General features: G+C 44.5%; 1 protein-coding gene across 3 annotated transcripts in view; it reads left to right on the forward strand.

Annotated features, from left to right (window-relative positions):
- Positions 1 to 1,991: 1,991 nt before the first annotated feature.
- CAST (calpastatin) overlaps positions 1,992 to 20,776 on the forward strand; it is a 50,122-nt gene continuing 31,337 nt past the window's right edge. For 2 of the 3 annotated variants that reach the window (XM_039699182.1, XM_039699181.1), the window contains exons 1-3: positions 1,992 to 2,133; positions 7,243 to 7,308; positions 15,211 to 15,282. In XM_039699182.1, the coding sequence (XP_039555116.1) occupies positions 2,092 to 2,133; positions 7,243 to 7,308; positions 15,211 to 15,282 (180 nt within the window). In that variant the 5' untranslated portion in view covers positions 1,992 to 2,091. Of the gene's footprint in view, positions 2,134 to 2,207; positions 2,361 to 7,242; positions 7,309 to 15,210; positions 15,283 to 20,776 lie in introns of those variants that run through there. The other variant, XM_039699183.1, reaches the window with a different exon arrangement.

Consider the following 20,776-nt stretch of genomic DNA (forward strand, 5'->3'; position numbering starts at 1 on the left):
AAAAATTATGTTTGTGCTGCCCATCACGTCTTGCATCTGTTTCTGATCAGCCCTGTGCAGAACTCCATGGCTAATGCCATGTAAAACCTCAGCAAGCCTCAGTGGATTTGCTCACTTGCAGATGTTCTGAAGGAATAAGTAGAAACTATGACAGAAAACACAGTGTGATTTTGATACCACACACTTGTATGCTGCTGCAAGCTGCAAGGAAAACTTTTTTTTCCCTTAGTTAAAGATAATAAAGCGTCAGACTGACTTGGATAATTATGACTGCTCTACTCAAACATCCAAATCTTCACCCAAATGAGTAAACTGTTGGAGTGGTGTTTAGGCCTTTAGTATTTAAAAAAGCTGACTCAAGCATCCATCAGCTGACTCTCCTTCTGTCAGACAAAGAAGAACCTGCTTTTCCATCCCCAGGTAAATGTGTGCTGCCTTCATCCTTTACATATAAACTACAGATAGCCAAGAATAAACTTGGGAAGAAATTGCCAATAAACAATTGTTTCCTGAAGCAGTGGCAAGCTGGAGAAGCCTTCTAATAGCAGCAACAATGCCAAGCCCTCGGCCCTACAGCAAGATTTCCTTGCAAGGCTGGAGGGAGCCCAATCAGTTTACAAAACTCTGCAACAAGTGCAGGAACTGGGGCAAGCGTCTGGGCAGCTCCCCTCCTTCCTGCAGCAGCATTCAGGCCTCATTTATAAACCGGACCTGCCAGCAGAGCTGGAATGATGTGCTTCTGGGTCAGCAGGACCCTGAATGCCCAGCATGATGCAGGCTGACATCACCGAGGGTTCCTTGTGCTGCTGCCCTGCTCCTGTGCAGCTCCACCACCCCAATTACTGTCAGCTCCAGTTGTTTGTCATCAGGCAGTGACGCTTCCCGAGGGCTGCCTGCAGCCAGCTGGAGGAATGCAGCACAATCTGCTAGACCTGTCAGAGCGACCCCAGGTAAACCTGCCCCACGTAGGAGCGCCTTGCCTAAGAGTCTGGAGCTCTGGAGCACCTTGGCGAAGGCTAAAATCAGAAAGGAAAAGCAGGGGTGGCTTCAGGCAGATCCCTCTGAACATTCCCCCTCTCTCTGCAGAACAAAGTCCTTTCCCAAGGCCTCACCCACTTGTCTGGGGTCTGACAGCCGAGGGCATGGGCACTAATTGGGTTTACAGGCTTCCAACCACGCGGATGAGTCCTACTGCCTGCTCCCCAAGGAAGCAGCTGACGAGCACTCCCTAAAGACTGGGACACTTTTCCTTCCTTCTGCTTATAGACAGGGCCTCCTGACACAAGGACGAGCTCAGGAGCTGCTGCTGCTTCCCCTTCAGAGCAGTGCACTCATCCAACAGCTGTTCCACCCACCCTGGAAGGGGTTGATCCTGGGGTTCCCCGGCACAGAACACCCCAAACACTGACTTGGACCGCACACAAACCGGCGAGGCAACCTCGTCAAACTCTGCTTGTTCCTGCACACAGTGCCTGTGTATTCCATTTTATAGCCTGACCCGCAACAAATCCCCGGGATGTGAGGGTTAGCAGCACGCCAAGACGCGGGATGCGCGGCCAACTTCCCAACCAGCCGCGTGTGTTTGCGTGGTGGGGACGAGCTGATGGGGCCACCAGCTGAGAATCCCAGGTGGCACAGCTCTAGGGGGGCTGGCACAGGAGCCAGAGGCTGGTGGGGGAGCCAGGATGGAAAGGCTGGGGAAGGAGGCTGCCGTAGGAACAGTGTGGGAGGGAAGCTGGCAGAGGAGCCCCAAGCACCGGCTCCATCTCGGGGCAAAATCCTCGCTGGGGGCTGCCACGGAGCCTGGAGCTTCCTAGGCTGGGCTGCCGACACCCAAACGCTGTCCCAAGGGGAATGACCGGAGTGAGGAGAAGAAAATCTGCGCTTTTTTTTTTTTTTAAGAAAACCCAGCTGAACGCCTCCCGCCACCGCCTCCCCGTCCCTTCCCCGCCGCCTCCCCCGGCACCCGCAGCCCCCCTGGTTCCCCCGTCCCGGCTCGGCCCCGGCAGGAAGGGGAGGGATCGGCGGCCGCTCCAGCCGCCCCTGGAGCTGCGATCCGCCGGGCAGCCTCTGCTCTTCCCCGGGATCGGCATGTCAGCGCCCGGGCCGGGCCGGCAGCCGCCGCCCGCGGCGGTAAGGCGGGCTCGGGGATGCGGGGAGGGGTGTGAGGAGGGCGGCGATGCCGCCCCGAGCTGCCCCCGGTGCCCCGCGGCCGCGGCGGGGGAGCGGCTCCGCTGCGGCACCGCCCTGGGCGCGTCCCGGGCCGGGCAGGGCCGTGCCGTGCCGTGCCGTGCCGTGCCGTGCCGGGCAGCAGGAGCAGCCGCAGCGCCATGGCTTTCGCCCGCTGGTGGTACGCTATGGTGAGTGCGGGGGGAGAGCCCCGGCAGAGCCGGGAACACCGCGCTGGGGAGCCGGGAACAGCCCGGGAACCCCGCGGGAGAGGCCGGAGTGGGAGCGGGCAGGATGCTCCCGATGCTCCTCGGGATGGAGAAGGGGGTAAGGCAAGGAGGTTGTGAGGCTGGAGGCGAGACAGCACTTCTTCTTTTTTTCTTTTTCTTTTTTTTTTTTTTTTTTTTTTAAAAACCCCCCGATTTTTTTTTGTTTGTTTTGGTTCTTTTTTTTTTTTTTTAAAAAAAGCCCCAGTGCTTCAGGTGGGAGCGCTCCCGCTGTCCCATCGCGCTGCCAGAAAGCGACGCAGAAAACTGCGGGTTTTGGTGCTGTTAGCGGTTTTCGCCATCGCCCGGGGTTTGCGCAGGCTGGCGGCGTGATGAAACCGCGCCAGAGCGCGTTGAGACGGGATTTTGTGTGGGAATGTTCCTGTTTTGGGGGGGAAAATGCCCGGCGGCTTTTCCCGGGAGCGTGTTCCTCACGGCAGGTGGGCGGCGGTGCTGCCGGGAAGAGCCGTCCTTGCCGGATCCTCCCCAAAAACCACAGCAAACCACAGCTCTCTGACGGCTCCGTGCGGCTTGGATGGACTTTGGGTCGCTGCTCATTACTTTGACGCACCCGCGACTACTTTAAAGGGCTTTTAAGATCCTTTAAGAAAGATTTATGGTTTATTACACGTAGGAGGAAGCAGTTGGCCTCACTATGAAATGGTGAAAAGAAAAAAAAAAAAGTTTGCATTCTGTTAAAGTTTTACAGAAAGCGTGTGTTGTGAAATGTTGGTTTCAGAGAAAATATCACTTTAATGCATTTCCTAAGTATGTGATCAGGTAGATGAAGCCTCTTGCAGTTATAAGTGCACTTTTAAGTTGCCTCATGTGGCTTGGATCAGTGTTTTCAGGTATCAGTCATTGTGTCAGGTCAGATCAGTGTGCTGGAGGTAGCACAAGGGGGAAAGTTTGAGAATTACTGCATTGGGTTATGGAATGGATTTAAAAGGCCTCCTTAGCTCTGTGTCATTGCACCCAGGGGAAGAAAAGATACCAGGATCACCTATGTGTCAAGGAAACTGCCCCCACAGCTTTGGAAACCCCTGGCTCGTGGGGATTGTTGGCTCTTGTGGGTCTGGAGTCCTGTTCTGTTCTTGGGGAGGCAGGAGAGGTGGATGAGAGGGACAGGCACAAAGGAGATTAAGGTTTTTACTGGCTGGTGCATTTAAACCTGGGGTTGAATGCAATAAAAACCTGGGCTTCACCTTTCGATTCTTCACCTGGCTTGATTGTAACTCCCCTGGCAACTCTTTGCTTATGACAGTTTTCCAAGCTGTGTCCGAGATCTCTCTCTTCCTCCCGGTTCCAGCTAAGAGCACAAGTCAGACTCCCATCTCCTTAAATGTCTGTAATGCTCAGTTGGGCGACTTTAGCTGAGAATCTTGCAAGGCTTCACTTCTCACCCAGTTATTGCACATCCCCCAGATGCTGGGCAGTGGCCTTAAACCAAAGGCTTGTAAATGCTTCCTAAATCTCCTGAGGTTTAGAAGGAATTCCTTGCAAGCAAAGCCTTTAGTGAGGGGTGGATTTTTGTGCGCAAAGGTGTCTGTTCAGTTGTTAGTAATTTTCTCCGTGCTTTTTCACCAGTTACTCTCTAGTTTATGAGCGCTGCTTGAGTCAGAAGCTTAAAGGTGTGTCTTAATAGTGTGGTGACATTTTTGTGCACTTCAGAACAGGATGAAGATCTCAGGGCAAACTTTCTTGTTCATGACACTTACGTATTTTTGTGAACATGTGATTATGGGTAGGATTGTGTGGGTTTTTGTTTTGTTTTGTTTTGTTTTTAGATAGTAAGGTTGGAAAATATTTTGAGCCAGCTTGAAAGCTACAAGGAACTGTTAGCTCATGAGTTGAACTAAAATTGTCACTTCAGCTGTATGCCCACTGTGGATGTGAGAGAGCTGGAGCTGCTCTGATCCACTGCCTTGGTTATGAATCTGTACCTCTGGCACTGGGAGATGAGCAGGAAAAGGAAAGAGTGCCCAAAGAAAAAGTCAGCTTGTCACCATGAGTTGTGAATATGAATGAGCAGTGGATGTACAACTGTCCCACAAAACCTGAGCTTAGCCTTCTGACTAAACAAATTGATTTACTGCCTGGTTTGTTGCTGTTGTTTTTTGTTGTTGTTGTTTGTTTTATTTCGGGTTTTTGTTTGTTTGGGGTTTTGTTTGGTTTGGTTTGAGTTTTTTGGGTTCTGGTGGGTTTTTTTGTTTGTTTGGTTTGATTTGGGTTGGGTTATTTTGGTGGGTTTTTTCTTTTTTTTTCTTTTTTTTTTCCCTGTTGTTTGTTTGGAGTTTTTTGTTAATTTGTTCTTTGTTTTATTTATTTTTGCATATTTAATTTTTTAGTGGAGGGTTCAAAGCTTGAAAATCCAGACAAGAAAAGTGCTGTTGAAGGGCATTACTGAAATGGGGATCCCTCATCATAGCTTAAGCATCAGGTGTACTGTGAAGCTGTGCTTTCCCAGGTTCCCTCTTCAGGACAGCAGACTTTCCTGCAAGGCAGTGCTTTCACAGGCTGTTTTATTATCTGAGGCCAGGGAGTGAGTATCAAGGCTCCATGTGTACACAGTGCATTACTCAACTTACTGGGAAAAAAAAAAAAAAAAAAAAAAAAAAAAAAAAAAAAAAGAAAACCAAAACAAAACTACTTTCCTCTGACCATATGTGCTTTGTTCCCTGAGCTGGAATAAACATATTTGGCCTCTGAGTCAAAGGCTCTTTATTACAGATGGTATTTGGCATTGCCTTCTGGAGGGAAGATGTCATGCTTTTCGTGTCTCTCTGACTTGAGTTTAGGGGTAGCAAAGTTGTGGTTCTTGTCCTGGACTGTTCTGCATCCTCTCTGGGCACTGAAGCTGCCCTGGGGTCCCTCTGGGATTTGTTCTGCCTGAGGTTGAGGGAATCCTGCCAGTCCCCTTCCACATCTCCCTCCTAGTCCTGGGTTTGGATGCTCTTCTGGTGCCATGGTCCTGTCTGCTGTGGGTTTCTTTCGTGTGAGGATGAGGAGGTGGACTCAGGGAGGAAGAACAACACGGATTCAGCCCTGATAAAGGCCTGGCATGCTCAGTAAGAATCAAGAATTTCGTTCCTACATTCCCTGACTTCGTTTAATAAAACTTAAAAAAAAGAAAAAACAAACCAAAGAAGAGATCCTACACTACAATTGGTGTTCCTGCTTTTAAAGCTATGTCTGAATTTGAAGAAATTTGAAGAAAACAAGTGAAAGTAAGAGAAGACTTTAATAGCTGGACTCAGGATAATACTTGATTTTTGGAGCATTTTGATGCTGAGGGTATCCATGCAAGAAGAGAGCCTGATCAACAACGTTCTCCTTTAGCTCCTGAGCCTTATGGCATTGCTGGCTCTGAAATTCCTCTTCTGTGAGCAACAGGAGACTCACTGGCACTGCTCTTACTGATATATGTGCAATGTGCTTTTATTGTAGCAGTAAAAAGCACAGATAGCTGGGTAAATTGTGTTTCTACTGGAAGTGCTATTATGGAGCAGTGAATCAATTAATCTCTTACCTGAATAGACAACCAATGGGGCATGTTTTTCCTCTGAAGAGGCACATTTGGAACATGACTATAGCATTTCCAATTTTAAAACCCGTTGAGTGTCTTAGTCATAACCAAACTCGTTTTAAAAACTTGAATTGTTAGAGGTTGTCCAAAACAAGTACTGAAATTTTTGTTGCTATAATACTTTTTTTCAGCCTGCATTTTCTCCTGCTGATGTGCTGGAACTGATTTCTGTTGAAGACAGTGCAGTGGTACATGGATCATTGCTTTCTCCCTATAGCCATGTAAAGAAAAATCTGCAGGAACTCATTACTTAGTGGATTAGCAGGCTCTACCTCCTGCTGCTCAGTCCCAAAAACAGAAGGGAATAAATGGGTCTTGGATCATCTCCTGTCTTTACTTAACGAAACAAACCAGACGTGAATCCTCCCTCCCAGATGTCTCAGTTGCTGTGGGAAGTTACACTAGCTGAGATACTAGAGAGCAGCTCTATTATGCTTCCTTTCATATTAATTTATGCTTTTTTCTTTCATTATTTTTGAAAATATATATTTTTTGAGGGGCAATATTCACCACTTTTCAGAGATGCAGGCAGTGCCAACGTGCTGGATACCAGTGTGTGTGCTGAGCAAAATGTGTCTTTCTTCACATTGCTGCACATGGGATGCTGCTGGGATTGTACATCAGGTTTAGTGAAAGGAAGAGCACATAAAAGATGCAGGAGGTTCAGGGGTCCTGAAAGGACTGTATTTCCTAACCTGCACCTGTGCCTGAACTGTTGGAGCATTTATTTTTTTCTGTGTCAGCACCAGAATTACAGCAATCATGGCACCATCTTTCTTTCAGGTGAGGAGGGCTGGGCATAGCAAGCATTTCAGAGTGTCAGAGGGGAGTTCCGATGTTGGAGTGGGTTTTATACACCATGCTGGTGTCTCTGAGAGCTGCTCACTTGCTGCTGAAGCCTGTGGCTCTGACATTTCCAAAACAAGCACTGGAGAGTGTTTTGCTGGTGAGGGATGAGTGATAAGCTGAATATCTCCCAGAACTTTTCACAAGAACAGTCACGTAACTGCCCTAAGAGTCATGACCTTATGACTGATTTCTCTTGAAGTTATCCAGCAGGATAGAAATCCTGTCCATTAATGAGAAGAAAAACTTCTAAAGCATTCCCTGCTGTGGTAGCTGAAATGAATCATCCTTGCACTAAGAATTTTGATAATTTCTTTGTGTGGAAGATAAGAGTTAAGGTCTAAATAACTACACATCTGTTTTCTCTGTTCACAGCATGGTGACAAGAAGGCAAGTGAAGCTTCTTCCAAGGCAGGAGAGAAAAAAGCGGAAGTGGAAGAGGTAAATCCAAATGTTTGAATATATTTAGAAAAGTTGGCAATGAATTTCCTCCTTTACTGATTTTTTTGCCTTTTGATAGCAAAGTGGTAGCTTTTGGACAACACACTGGTGACTCCAGACAGCCATTATTCACCCCAGGAATGTTTAGCTTTGTCTTGCTCTGCTGAACATCCTACTGGAATTTTTTTTTGGGGTTTTTTTTTTGCTCTGTTCACATTTTCATGCCTAATACTTGGTATCCATGGAAGTTACCTCAGTGGGGTGTGTGTCATTATTCACCCCAGGAATGTTTAGATTTGTCTTGTTCTGCTGAACATCCTACTGGAAATGTTTTGGGTTTGTTTTTTTTTTGCTCTGTTCACATTTTCATGCCTAATACTTGGTATCCATGGAAGTTACCTCAGTGGGGTGTGTGCTGTGCAGTGCTGGCGCAGTGTGGAACACATCTGATGGCCCTGGTTTTTCATTTGCCCAGAAGTACAGGTGAAGGGAGTGCACCCTGATGCTTTCCACCTGGTGGTTCATCCCCAGCAGAAGCTGTGTGGGAAATAACTTTGCCTAAGCCTGTTTGACTGCACTGCAAATCAGGGTCAGTGAATGCTTTTGTTACAGTCCTCTGAAGTAGATGATTCAAGCAATTGCTTTTCTTTCCTGCCCAGAAAGCAAGGAAAGCTTCTCTAGCCTGAGAATATGTTCCACCTTTCCTCTCCAGACAGCTTGGGGTTTTTTTTTCATAAATACCATTGTGCATTTGTACAATCTTGGTTTAGTGCCATATTCTCTGACTGCACATTGCTCTTCCTATTAGAGAAGTATTTTTGTGGGAAGGGTGGGAGCTGAGGCCTGTAGTTTTGGGTTCTGGGGTTAATGTTTCTGACCTCTTATTGAGAAGATCAGTTTCCAGCAAAAACAAGACTCCTACTAAAATTTATTGTCCAGATACTTCTTCTTTTTTTGAGTCCTTAGAATACTGCATGCATGTTTCCTCTTGTGAATTTATTCGTATGTTTTATTTGTTCCATCCACTCTGCAGTGCTTAAAAGTAGAAATAGATCAAAAACCTCTTCCAGAGACCCACTGAGGGTCATTGACTCCACTGTGACTCATACCTACATCCAAGACACTCTGACTTCTTAAGCAGTTGAGGCAACAACTCAAAACCATTCAACAGCTTTCCCAAGAGTCTGCAATGTTACATTTTTGTTTAAAAATCAGAGAAAATTCCTATAGTCTTCAATTTTTAAGGCAGAAATTTGTAATGTATCTGTAGAGAGCTTTGGCGAGCATTGTCTAGAATATTGAGTTTGTTCACCTGCCTACTAGAAAAGGTTTGGCATTAGAAAAATTACAATAACACATTGAGGTCTTTGAAGAGTTTGTATCCATACCGAAAGGAAAACAGTAAAATCAGTATGGTTGTTTTTCTAACCAAAAATAGCAACAAACAACTCTTGCCTCTCAGATTCTTTGGGTGAGTGAAGGAGTGAGAGAAGGAGGGTAGAGCTTTGGAAAGCAAATTTAGGAAGGGCCTGACACTGGTTTGAGTGGGAGATGTCAGTTAGCCACAGCATCAAGAGGAGCTCTGCATGAATAGTGTTGGGGTGTAGAAGAGGCTTCTTAACCCTTCCTTCTTGGAGGCTTAAAAGCAGACTGAAGAGAACAGAGCAGGTTTGGTGTAGATAGGAACCTGTTTGGTAAGAAGGGAAACCGTGGTGGACAGTGATGAGCAGCTGAGTGTGTGCATGGAGCCTTGTGGAAACAGGCAAAAGATGTGCTGGAAGTTCCAGATGTGTTAGGATATGTAATTGGAAAAAAAAAAAATTAAAATAAAGGCAGTTCTTCATCCGATGTCAATAAAAGTGTATGTGCTAAGTTGTGTTAGGCATTGCTCCAGGACAAAGGCTCAAATCACAGGGAGCTGTCTTGAAATCTTGATGTCTTGGTTGTTAGAACCTTACATTTATTGAGTTCACTTTCTAGGGAGAATCAGACACTTGCTGAAAATCTTGGGAAAAAAACCTAGCTGAGGATCTCATTTCAGCTTTACTGAAATGTTTTCATTCCTTGTGGGTGTGTGTATGGGGGAATGTGGGAAGTGGAAAAATAGAAACTTCCACAGACACTGAAGGATTTGATCTGCAGCCTTAGAAGAAACTTAGATTGGCGTAAAAATAAAGTACACAGACATCAAGCAGGAAAAACTATAAACTTATGTTTCTATAATTGTGAGTATTCCTTAAATAATACACTGTTTTGATACATGGTGAAGGTTTTACAGTGTAGCAATGTAATTGTATAGAGTAAGCAAAGAGTTTAGAAGTTATAATAGAAACATGTGTGTAGGTGTGACAGTAGCCCATTGGATAAAAGTATACTAATTGCAACAGACATAAGTAAAAGTGATAGTTTAAAAACGCGAAATAAACTTTGTAGCAACTGCCCATTGGATTAGAAAGTTATTTATTGTCTTGTAAAAAAGACCTTGTGTGGCTGACTGCTTGCTCTTTGAAATCTCACAGCCTTTGAGACTGATGTTTATCTGGGCAATAAATAGTTTTTAGCCCAGCTGTGGCCCCATCCCTTCAAATTAAAGCGCCGATAATAATAGGGGGGTGTTAACAGAAAAGAATGGAGGCTGTTGCAGCTGCTGGTCGCTCCTGCAGGTGAAGCTGTGGCACAGTGTTGCAGCTGGGATGCAGCTGCCAGCCTGTAGAAGTGCTGCAGGTTTCCCAGACCATTCCCTCTGTTCTCTCACTGTGATGGGACCCCGTGGAGCTGAGCCGGCGTGTTTGCAGCGTGCCATTGCTGCACAAGGGTATGGAGCAGTAAATTTCCTTTCTTCCCCTTGCTTCCCGGTCTTCCAAGGCTTTTAGCAGATTTGTCAGCACGTGAGGGACAGCTGGTGTGGTTTTATTTTATTCCCCATCTGGGCATTGTCTTCAACTTACATATGTGTGTGCCCTTCTACCAATTTCAGACCACTTCCACTTTTGAGGCCATTGGGGCACGAGTCCTCTAGAAACTTTTGGATGCTAAAACATAAATGCTTTCAAGGGCAGGTGGCACAAAAACACAGAAGAAAAACCCAGGATGGTTTGTCAAATACACTGAACTTAGAAAACCCTGACCCCCAGATTGAGTCTGGAAGAGTATTTAGAAGAAACATCAACATAGACCCGAACTATTTTTACATAACTGGTTTTGGTTTTTTTCCTACATGCTCCTGACCACTGTTAGAGACCGGGGAATGATGAAAGTGAAGCTTATCCAAACTCAGGGAGGCAGCTCTTGCACTGTGATGAGGCACATGGTCCTGCTGTCCTAACCTTGCACGCCACGTCCAGCCTGTCAGAGGGCTGCCCTTGGGGCACAGTGTGCTCTGCCACATGAAATTCACACGAGTAATGCAGAACAAGTGCTCGCATTGTGTGTGGCTGTGCTCTGAAAGCCTCCTGCTCTGTGCTGATCCATGTTAATAATGTGGAGAAAGGCCTGTTCTCTTTTTACTGTCGCAGAGGGAAATGCCAGGGAGAGATTCTGCATCTGTGTAAAAGCCCAGCCTGTGCATGGCTGCTGTCTGGATGTGAAAATGTGCTAGTAAAAAGGAAGACAGAGTCATATATTATAGGAATTGGAAGCTCCAGCTTAGAGTGAGGCCGTATTTCACCAGGTGTGGTGTGAAACAGGGCCCTCTCTAAGGTGGCATTTTGAGTTGCTCTTTGCAGGAATGCAGGCAGAACCTGTGCTGCTTCTTCAGCTCATTGTACTTATCAAGAAATATATTCTTTACTTTGAAAGGATGACGGTGATGACTGGTGCTAAAGCACCTCTCTCCTTTTAAAATGGATTCTTTGCCCTGAAATCAGTGTGTCCGTGATACTTTTTAATCCTGAGGCTTGCCACTTAGGATTGCCTATCCAGAGAAAGCATTGATGCTGAGTAAAGGCATCATGACTGGTGAAAACCTCGTTGGGGTGCCCACTGCTGGTCTGAGTCATGGAAGTGCATGGGTAGCTTTTACCTGGGGTGTTTGTGAGGTTTCTTTTCACTTTGGTACCAAATTATTAATTTATATCTGCTTTGTTTGCTTGTTTTCCTTCCCCTTTGTGCCTCACAGCACCTCAACACTGGCAGAGGGGATTGTGGCCTTAATCTCTCTTCAGTAGAGGAGTGGGAAAGTTCTGGGAAGCACAGCAGCAGCTTCTTTATGTGCCTGCCTTTTCTGTTTTGGTGCTTCTTTTGGCTAAAATGCCAAAGGTAGTAGAAAAATAGCATTATTTCAGTTAAATTCTGGTACTCGCTGAGAGCTGTTGCAATGTAAGTGTCTGCCTTCAGAAGGAATATAGGGTGATTGCTGCTCAAGCTGTTCTTGAATTAAAGATTGATAGGGGGAGGCTGAAGTGCTGCTGATGGTTGTCAAAAGCATTTGCAGAACAGAGATTGCACATCCTTGCCTCTTGTGGTTTTTTTTTTTTCCTCAGGACAAGTGTACTGTAAGAATTCTTACTGCAATCTTACAATGAACACTTGAATGTTGTAGTCCAAAATGAACACTAAGTCCACATTTCTGGACACCAGTCTTAATACATGTCTTCCTTTGCAAATCCATTTAGCAGAAGAATGTATATTTCATCTCCCCCTTATTAAACCTGCAGAATTAATATTTCCACTCTGAAACAGTGTTCTGTCTTTTTGAAGCCACTGCTAACAATGACGAGTAGACTGTAAGCCACAGCTTTTATTCCTTCACACACAATTCTTCACAGGCCCATAATTCATTTAATTCATTTCATAAAGAAGATGTGCTTTGATAATTCATTGTCTCTGTTAATATCAGGTTGGCAATCAAAGTGTGAGCACAGCTGCAAGGTAATTCTTCACTTGTTTGTGTCTGAGAATGTGACAGGAGAAAAATACTCTTCCAGTTCTTGGAAGGGCAGAAGATGAGAACAGCTGTGATGCATTTGTCAGTAAAGTGTATTTGAGCTGGTTTGCATGGAGAGAACATCTTGGGACACGCCCTAATATCCTTATTTTAATCAGGGTGAAAGAAGGATAAACCTGAATTGAATGATAAGTGTTGAATGATGTGGTCAGTGCTTCTGCTTTTACCAGTGTGGTGAGGATACCTGGATACCAAAGAAGTTGCTGTTGAAAGATGACTCTGGGAACTAAAATATATATTACTCCATGTGCTGTGGTCAGCATTCACTGAGTGATACTCATCTGATATGGTGGCTTCAGCTTCCACATGGCTTACCTCCAAGTGGTCTTTCTCTATTGCAGAGGATAATTTATTTGTTATTTTTTCTTCTCTATCTTTTATTGCTGTTTGGTTTGCCACCAAATAATTATTGGCATTAACATTTTTTTTAATTCTGTTTAGCTGTTTAACACAAGTTCATACTCTGAACAAGAATTTATTTCACTCTGTTAGCTGGTTCTGGTTTTGGAGAAGGCTTTTCTTTGATTGTTTTTATTGTTTTTCAGGGAGACATTAGTTTTTCCTTGTTTTTTTGGGGGGGTTTGGGAGGTGGGATTTTTTGTTTCTGGTTTTTGGTCTAGGTTTTTTTCTGGGTTTTTTTTTTAGGTTTTTTTTTGTTGTTGTTGTTGTTTGTTTGTTTTGGGGGTTCTTTTTGGTTTTTATTTTGGGGGGTTGTTTGGGGTTTTTTTTGTTGTTTTGTTTTTAATTGTTAGTTTAGTTTGGTTTGGTTTTTGGGGGCTTTTTTTTTTTGTAGTGCAGACTTGCAGGGAGGTGGGGAAAGCTTTCCTTGTGCCTGAAATTTTTTGGGTGTGTTGCTAAGTGTCATAAAGACTCCCTTCTCTAAAACAGTACTTTGTGGATTTATGGAATTCTGTGATTTGGTGATATTTTCAGAGCATCACAGTTCTGTTAGACATAGTCTTTGGTACCAAAGGTAAATCTTGAACAGCATAAACCCTGAGCCAAAGGCTGAGCATGAGGTGGCAGTCAAGATCTGTGGTGCTGAAAGTGAAGGTGTGCCCAGAATTCTGATACTCTTCAGAGGTTTTGTTTGCTTGTTTGTGGGGGTTTTTTTGTTTTTGGGGTTTTTTTTTTGGGTGTGCCCACAATTCTGATTGCTCTTCAGAGATTTTCTTTTTGGTTGTTTTTTTTGGTTTGTTTGGTTTTTTGGGGTTTTTTTTTTGTTGTTGTTGTTGTTGTTTTGGGTGTATTTTTTTTTGTTGGGTGTTTTTTTGTTTGTTTGGTGGGGTTTTTTTGTTCTTGGTTTGTTTTTTTTTTGGTTTGGTTTTTTGGTTTTTTTTTTTGTTGGGGGTTTTTTTGTTTGTTTGTTTGCTTGTTTTGTTTGTTTGGGGTTTTTTTGTCTTGGTTTGGTTTGGGGTTTTTTGAGGTTTTTTGTTTGTTTGTTTGGGGTTTTTTTAGGATTCTTTTATTGTGACCTTTTTTTTATCTTTGAAAAGGGGAGGTTAGCACTTCAGATTTTGGGCTACCTGGACAACTTAATTAAAAGCTGAAGGATTGGTGGGTAATGCTCATTACAGAGTCTTCAGTGCACTGTGTCAGAGACAAAGCCCAAGGCGTTCTGCATCTCCTGGCTGTCTCTGCAAGATCACAAATGCATCACACCTCCATCGCCCGCCTCCATGGGGTTTTTCATGATTCTTTTATGGTGACTTTATTATTTTTTTTTTAATTTTCTCTATGAAAAGGGGAGGCTAGCACTTCAGATTTTGAGCTACTTGGACAACCTAATTAAAAGCTGAAGCATTGGTGGGGAATGCTCATTACAGAGTCTTCAGTGCACTGTGTCAGAGACAAAGCCCAAGGCGTTCTGCATCTCCTGGCTGTCTCTGCAAGATCACAAATGCATCACACCTCCATCGCCCGCCTCCAGGATCATTACCACCCCAGCTGGAGCACTGCTTCCCTCCTTAGGGAGTTAAAAATGCCCCTTGTAGCCAGGGTTGCAGAGCATGTGCAAGGAGACTGTCTGCTCCCTTAGGAATGTGTGGTCAGAGGAGAAAATATCAAGACAAACCTGACTGGCACATGATGGAGGGGAGCTGTGAGGTTCCTGGCTGTCCCTCTTAGTTTCACTTGGCACCAGATTTGGGCCATATTTTGTTAATCTCATGTGCATGGCCCTCTGCCTCATCTCTGGAGGTGACTGCTGAATGTGCACCTTTGCCCCAGCTTTTTGTTTTTCAAACAGAACCAGAAAGAGGAGGTGGGATTGCCTGAATGGCAGAGGTCTCGGGATCCCCCAGATTGTTACAATTCTGGTGTATTGTATTCTCCATTGAGAACTGGTGCTTCTGAATTTGCTGCTTGAATCTCTGGTCCTTCTGCAGCCCTGCCCTGCTTGTTGACACGTGAAATCTTGAATTGCATTGTGAATCTTGTGCTTCTTAGGAAAAAAAAAAACAAAAAACAAAAAAAACCCAAAAAAAAACCACATGATTTTGCCCTTAACTTTGTATCTTTACTTCCTTGCCCCTGTGTTACCTCCTGGCTGGTCATTCACATTCTGTCTGAACAGCAATACTTGTCCCTCTTCTTTTCGGGATACTTTTTGTGTAGATATTGTTGCTTTAACTGTTAGCTTAAAATGTGCCGCAGGAAATAGCACAGATTTATGTATCGTCCATAAAACACTGCAGGAAAACTCAGTCTGCTCTGGGTGTGCACATTTCTGAGCTCTGAAATGTGCCTGTCTGAATTAAAGCTACGTAGGAGAATTCATTTTTTGATGACTCGCCTCGCAAAAATGTTCTAGGGGACATTTTTAAGTGTGCTTTTTCTTTTTTTTAACAGTTTGAGTTCGGTTTGAGGGAGGATTTTTTTGTTTGTTTGTTTTACAGTTGGCTTTTATTTTCCTTCATTGACACTTCTGACCTTTATTATGTATTTTTATTTTCTAGAAGAAACAAGCAAGTGCTCATGTCAGCCAGCCGCCCAAAATGGAGACGAGTGGAGCAGCTGCTTCTGCTAAGGTAATGTGTGTACTTAAGGAAATTGTACTTTTTTACAAGTGAAGAGGATGTGGTGTGACTCCATCCCCTGCACTGGGGTGGAAAATTATTTGTTTGCCCCCATCCAACACCACGGGGGTGCTCTTTTGTGACTTGCTAGAAATTGTAACCTGTTGGAAGGAAAGGGAAAAATCGTGAGGAAATAAATGGTAACATTCTCCCTTTACACATGTTCTTTGTTAGTTTCCCAGTTATTTTAAAGGATCCTGGCCCTGCTGCTGTCAGTGGGCACCTTCATTATTTGGCTTTTGGGGGTGCTGTGTTTCTTTTTTCAACCTGAGGTGTTCGTATTTTTTGGGTGGAACTCGGTGAGTTTGAAGAGCTGACAGCTTGTCTTTGCTTTCCTTGCCCCCAGAGCAGTCCAGCTGATCATTCAAGAAGAATTTTAAGGCTGAATTGCAAAGGGGTGCAGGTGGCATTCCCTGAGGGGAAGCAGGGTGCTCGGGTCTGGCAGGGTGTTGAAGGAGGGTGCTGAAAATGCTCCTGGTGGTGCTGCCCCTGGTAGCCATTGTTAGGTGCACAGTTGTCACAGGTGAGAAAAATTCAGATCACTTAAAGGACAAGCACTATGTTTTATTGAGGTAAATAAATATTTTTTACTGAATTTGGTGAAGTTTGAGAGTAAAGTTTAACTCCAGCTGGAGTCCAGGGAGAGCTCAGGCTGGGCCCATTTTGATGGCAGCATTCAGGAGGGAGGCAGCTGGGTGCTGGTCAGTGCAGACAATATTAATGCCTTTGTTTGGGTCTGGTACCATGTCCTGTACTTTGGTTACCTTGAAATTCTGGGTTCCAGAAGCACCTTTTGAGATATTTCTCAGCCCACCTTCACTCCCATGTGTGTGCCAGGGGCTTTCCAGCTCCTCCAAGACGTGGAGCTGGCTGCTGCTAAGGCAAGCTGAGAGGGGTCCACAGATCCACCACAGTGTTCCATGTCTGGAGAGAGCCTCTTGCTGGAGGGATCCTAACAGCAGGAACTGTTTCTGCTTTTGAATGGGATTTTTTTACTTTCGCAGTCAGTGCTTTTGTAACATAATGCACCTAAAGATATCTGCCTGCTTCCTAAGCAATTTATTTTTCCTTTTTACTCAGTGAGGGAGGAGACAAAGATATAAATCCTGTTGTCTGTTTCGTTCAATGTTTCTGTCTATTACTAAAGACAGGCCAGCATTTTATTTTTTTTTTCTTTTCTTTCTATTCCTTGTACTTTGCCAAGGTTTACTCCTCCTACTCAACATGGATGTCACCAGCTGCCTAGTCACAGGGATGCTTACATCTAATTTTCTTACTAATACATTCTTTTTTTTTTCTTTTTTCAGTATATGTTCTTTCTGTGATTAGTAGAAATAAGTTTGAAGTATGGAAGGCACAATTCATACATGCCATTAAGCCTAGGAACTGGAAGGTAGTGTCATGAAAATAATGCAATGGAATTACCAGGAATTGCAGCTTAGATTGTGTATTTTAGCAGTACTCTCCAGTTTCTGTGACATTCCAGCATACTTACTGGTAAAGATTATGTAATATAAAAATACTCACCTCATACTACCTAATATTGACTTTTAATCAGTAGCTAATTCAAGTTCAGCCTTTTCAGTTCCCACTCGGCCATTTCCATCTTTTTTCACTTAGGCTAAATCTTCTGTTAATTGTAACTTTTACTCTCAACAATCTCCTGTGATCATCTAGTGTTACTTAAAATAGAGGGAAACTCAGAGATTTATTGTAGTTTGTACCACACATACCTTTTTTCAAGCCATTTGTCTGGCTGTTTTCTTTTCTACCTTTATTTTTGTCTCTAAATTATCTATTGAAAACAATAATTTTGCAGGGTTTTTTTTTATTTTAGCAGGAATTTTACAGGAAGGGAAGTATTTCTTGAAAAGTCAAGGCAGCACTTTCTACTTTGCTGCAAAACCAGATCAAATCTTTTAGTGCAGTCAGAGATACTCCATGAGATTTTGGACACTTTGGGGTCACTCTTTCTTCTATTATTTATTTCCCCCTAATGTAACTTTAATAATTCTGATGGTCAGTAGTGCTTACTTGTCATTGCTTATCCCAACTACATTTCTAAATCCTGAACAGTGGCAAGGGAGGTGGGATAGTTAAGTTGCTCCAGCTCATGCTTTTTATTTTTTTAACCAATTCCTGCCTTATGGTGAAATTAATTAAACTGAAGAGCCTAGAGGGGGTTTGCTGCCTGAGTAATTTTTCCTTCAGCTAGAAAGCAATAATAACTGGTGGCTTGTTTCTTCTGGGCATTCTGGCTTTCAGATGGAGGAGTTGTGTGGGGTGGAGGATTGTCACTGTGTCGTGTGGGCAGTCTGATTGTCCAAGGGAGGGCACTCAGCTGCCTGGCTTTGTTTTCCCACCCTGTCCCTCAGAAATGCAGTTCTCCCTGCCTCCACTTTACCCCTGTTGTGTCACTCTGGAGCTGCAGCCAGCGTTCACCCACTGCCTCTGCTCCCTGTGCTCTTACAGGGGTGTGGATTCCCTGCCTGAGTGTCCCTGTGGTGCAAGAGGTGCTGCCCCTCCTGCCTCCTCCTCCTCCTCTGCACTCAGGAGGCTCAGTCAGCAGCCTGGACGTGCCCAGTTTTCGTGTGACTCAAACCCAAGTGGATAATTTAGAGAGGCTTCACCGAGGCAGCTCTTCTGAATCCTTTTCTTTTTTTTTTATTTTTTTCTGTGACAAACCTTTCTTTCCTCTTCGATGGGGGAGCGCTGCTCGACTGCTGGTTTGGGGTTTTCAGCGAGCACCTGGCTTGGCAGGTAAATGGAGTGGAAAGGGAGGTTCAGGTGAGGCTGCCATCATCAGGAATGCTTGCTGGGTTGCCCAAGAGCAGCCTCTTCCTTGCACACGCTGCCTGCCAAGGTGCACAAACCAGGTCACGGCCGCCAGGATTAGCAGGCAGCAGTGGGGAGGAAAAGCTGAACTCACCTCCTCCCTCTCCTGCCAGTGCTGCTGTGTTTCCTTTCACAGCCTCTAACGAGGATTTTGCCAGTTCCACAGCCATCAGGAAAGCCAATTTCCACCTCAGTGTTCAATCGTGCCTATTAATAGAAGGCACTAATACTTGAACACAGCTGGATCCAGACACCCTTCCTGGATCTTTGTGTTCTTATGTGGTATTTCTGCTGATAACAGATGGAGTTTTGCTGCTTTTTATGCAGCAGATTTTTTGCATTGCTCCTAATGAGTAATTATTTTCTTTTTCTGGGTGGCTGCTATGGCTTAGAGAAGTGAGAATCTTTGTCTGTATTACTTTCATGGCCTACTGAAGCAGTGCTGGGAGAGCTCAACAACATTTTTAATAATTATTTCCAATTTGCAGAGGAAGCTTCTTGACCTTAATGATTTAAGAAATTTAAGGTTAATTACTTCTGGCTGGCACCCAAATTAACATTGTTTTAAAGGGGAATCCTTTCTGCTTTCTCATGCAGCAAACAAGAAAACAAGGAAAAGGGAGAAGTTGATAAGTATCTTTGAGTGAAATCCCTACTATTTTAGCAGCAGACAAATTTATCTAGTTTATCATCAAAAATGACACCTACTCTCAGTGGTTTTTTTCTGCTGCACACCTTATTAACCTTCAGCAAATTTTTATTTTGTGAGCTTTGCAGAGGCACCTTATTGTGAAGGAAGAAATTTTTGGAGTAGAAGGGATCTGAAGTCACAGGATTTTTTGGGAATGTCCACAGAAATAACTACATTTATTTTCACATTTCCAGTCATATTATGAAGATTGGAAATGCTACTTCTAAAATTTGACATTATTCAGAAAAATAACAATTCAGGTTACCTGAGGACTTAGTTTCCATGTTCTCTCCGGGGTGGATGTTTGCCATGACACAGATTCACAATTTATAGGTGTTCTGCAGCAGGACTGTGGCAAACCATGGGGCTCTTCCTGGAAGCTGCCCTCAGAGCTGTTGGCAGCACGTGAAAATCAGGAGGGCTGTGCCTGTGTGGGGAACAGTGCTGGCTTTCTTGGTGACAGAGGCACGCTAAAAATAGGCCTAAACATTAAAAATTGGAAGCTGCTGGAGTACAAAAGGTGCCTCATGCGTGGAAGAGCTGGCTTTCTGTAAAGATGTAGGATTTGCAACTTGCAGAGCTGTGCAGTGGTCAAAATAGCACAACCTTTGCACAAAAAAAAAAATAAAAAATTCTATACTTCACTCAGAAATGGGATATTTTTTTCATCAGTCTGCTGATGTTTATGCCTTTCTAATTCCCTTCCAGTGCTGACTTATTTCTTATTATTCACTCAGGACAAAGGGCAATACAGAGGCTATTATGAAAAAGTGGCTGAAGGTTTTGTTAGTGGGATAGGGCTTTTTCTTGAAAAAAAAAGAAAACAAAAAAACCAAACAAACAAACAAAAAAAAAAAAAACCAAACCAAAAACAACCCAAACTCTCCTGTAATACCATAGGTATTGGAAATTTGATTATATGGCTAAAAGAAATGCAAGAGCAGATCACTATTGGTATTTCAAGAAGCACCTGTTAATTTCTAAACTGATACAGATTATTTGGGTTTGTTATGCTTGAAAACAACCCTACTCAGTCACATTTAGGCCTTAAGTGGCCAAAACCATCTCAATTACTTTCAGTTAGCAACTCAGAGAGTCTGGGCAATCAGTCCAAAATTAGAGACTGTAAACTTGTCATAGGGCTGAGGGGAAATGAGCAGGTTCCTTCCCTCGGCACCAGCGCTGAGAAATCCAAGGGTGGGAGGCAAACGCCGCTTTTTGGACGCCGGATTTGGCCTCACCCCTTGCTTCTGCTGCCTGTCCCTGGGTGACAGCTCGGTGACAGCTGGGGCACCCTGCTCGGGCCGGATCGCCAAGGAGCAGCAGGAGGGCTTCTCTCCCCGTGGCTCAGCCCAAACCTGCAGGTCTGGGTGCCCTCCCCTGTGCTGCTGGGTGGGGATCCTGTGGCTCAGCCCTTGCCAAGGGCTTGGCTTGGCCAGCAGCTCCCGGAAGCCCCAAGAGCCAGGAGCAGCCTCGTCCCTGCAGCAGGCAGCAGCCGCAGGCCCGCCAAAGTGAGTTGGGGTTGGCTCTCCCTGCTTTGCTTCCCTGCTGCCTCCACCTCCTTTTTTATTTTTTTTTTCCTTCTTCTTTTTATTTTTTTTTCTCTTCTTCTTTTTCTTGTCGTTTTCTCCCCTCTCTCCCCCTGCTCTGGGAGTCCTGTGGGCTGCGATAACACGAGCTGCCAGCTCCGGGGCTTTTCTGGCGTGCCTCCCCTGTCAGCAGGCTTGAGGCACTCCAGACCAGCCTGGAACGTAGCGTAGTTTACAACTTTCAGTTCATTTATTTATTCGGATAGGCTGGAAACAGCCTTTTCGGACGCCCACGTGACACGGCAGTTCGGACAAGGAAGAGCCAGCTTTGTGTCCAAGTTGTTCTGTATTTATATCTTTGCTTTGGGGCGGGGTTGGTATTTTCTTCCTC

This window comes from Passer montanus, unplaced genomic scaffold (genome assembly GCF_014805655.1).
Source record: "Passer montanus isolate IOZ18808 unplaced genomic scaffold, ASM1480565v1 scaffold130, whole genome shotgun sequence".
NCBI lineage: Eukaryota > Metazoa > Chordata > Aves > Passeriformes > Passeridae > Passer > Passer montanus.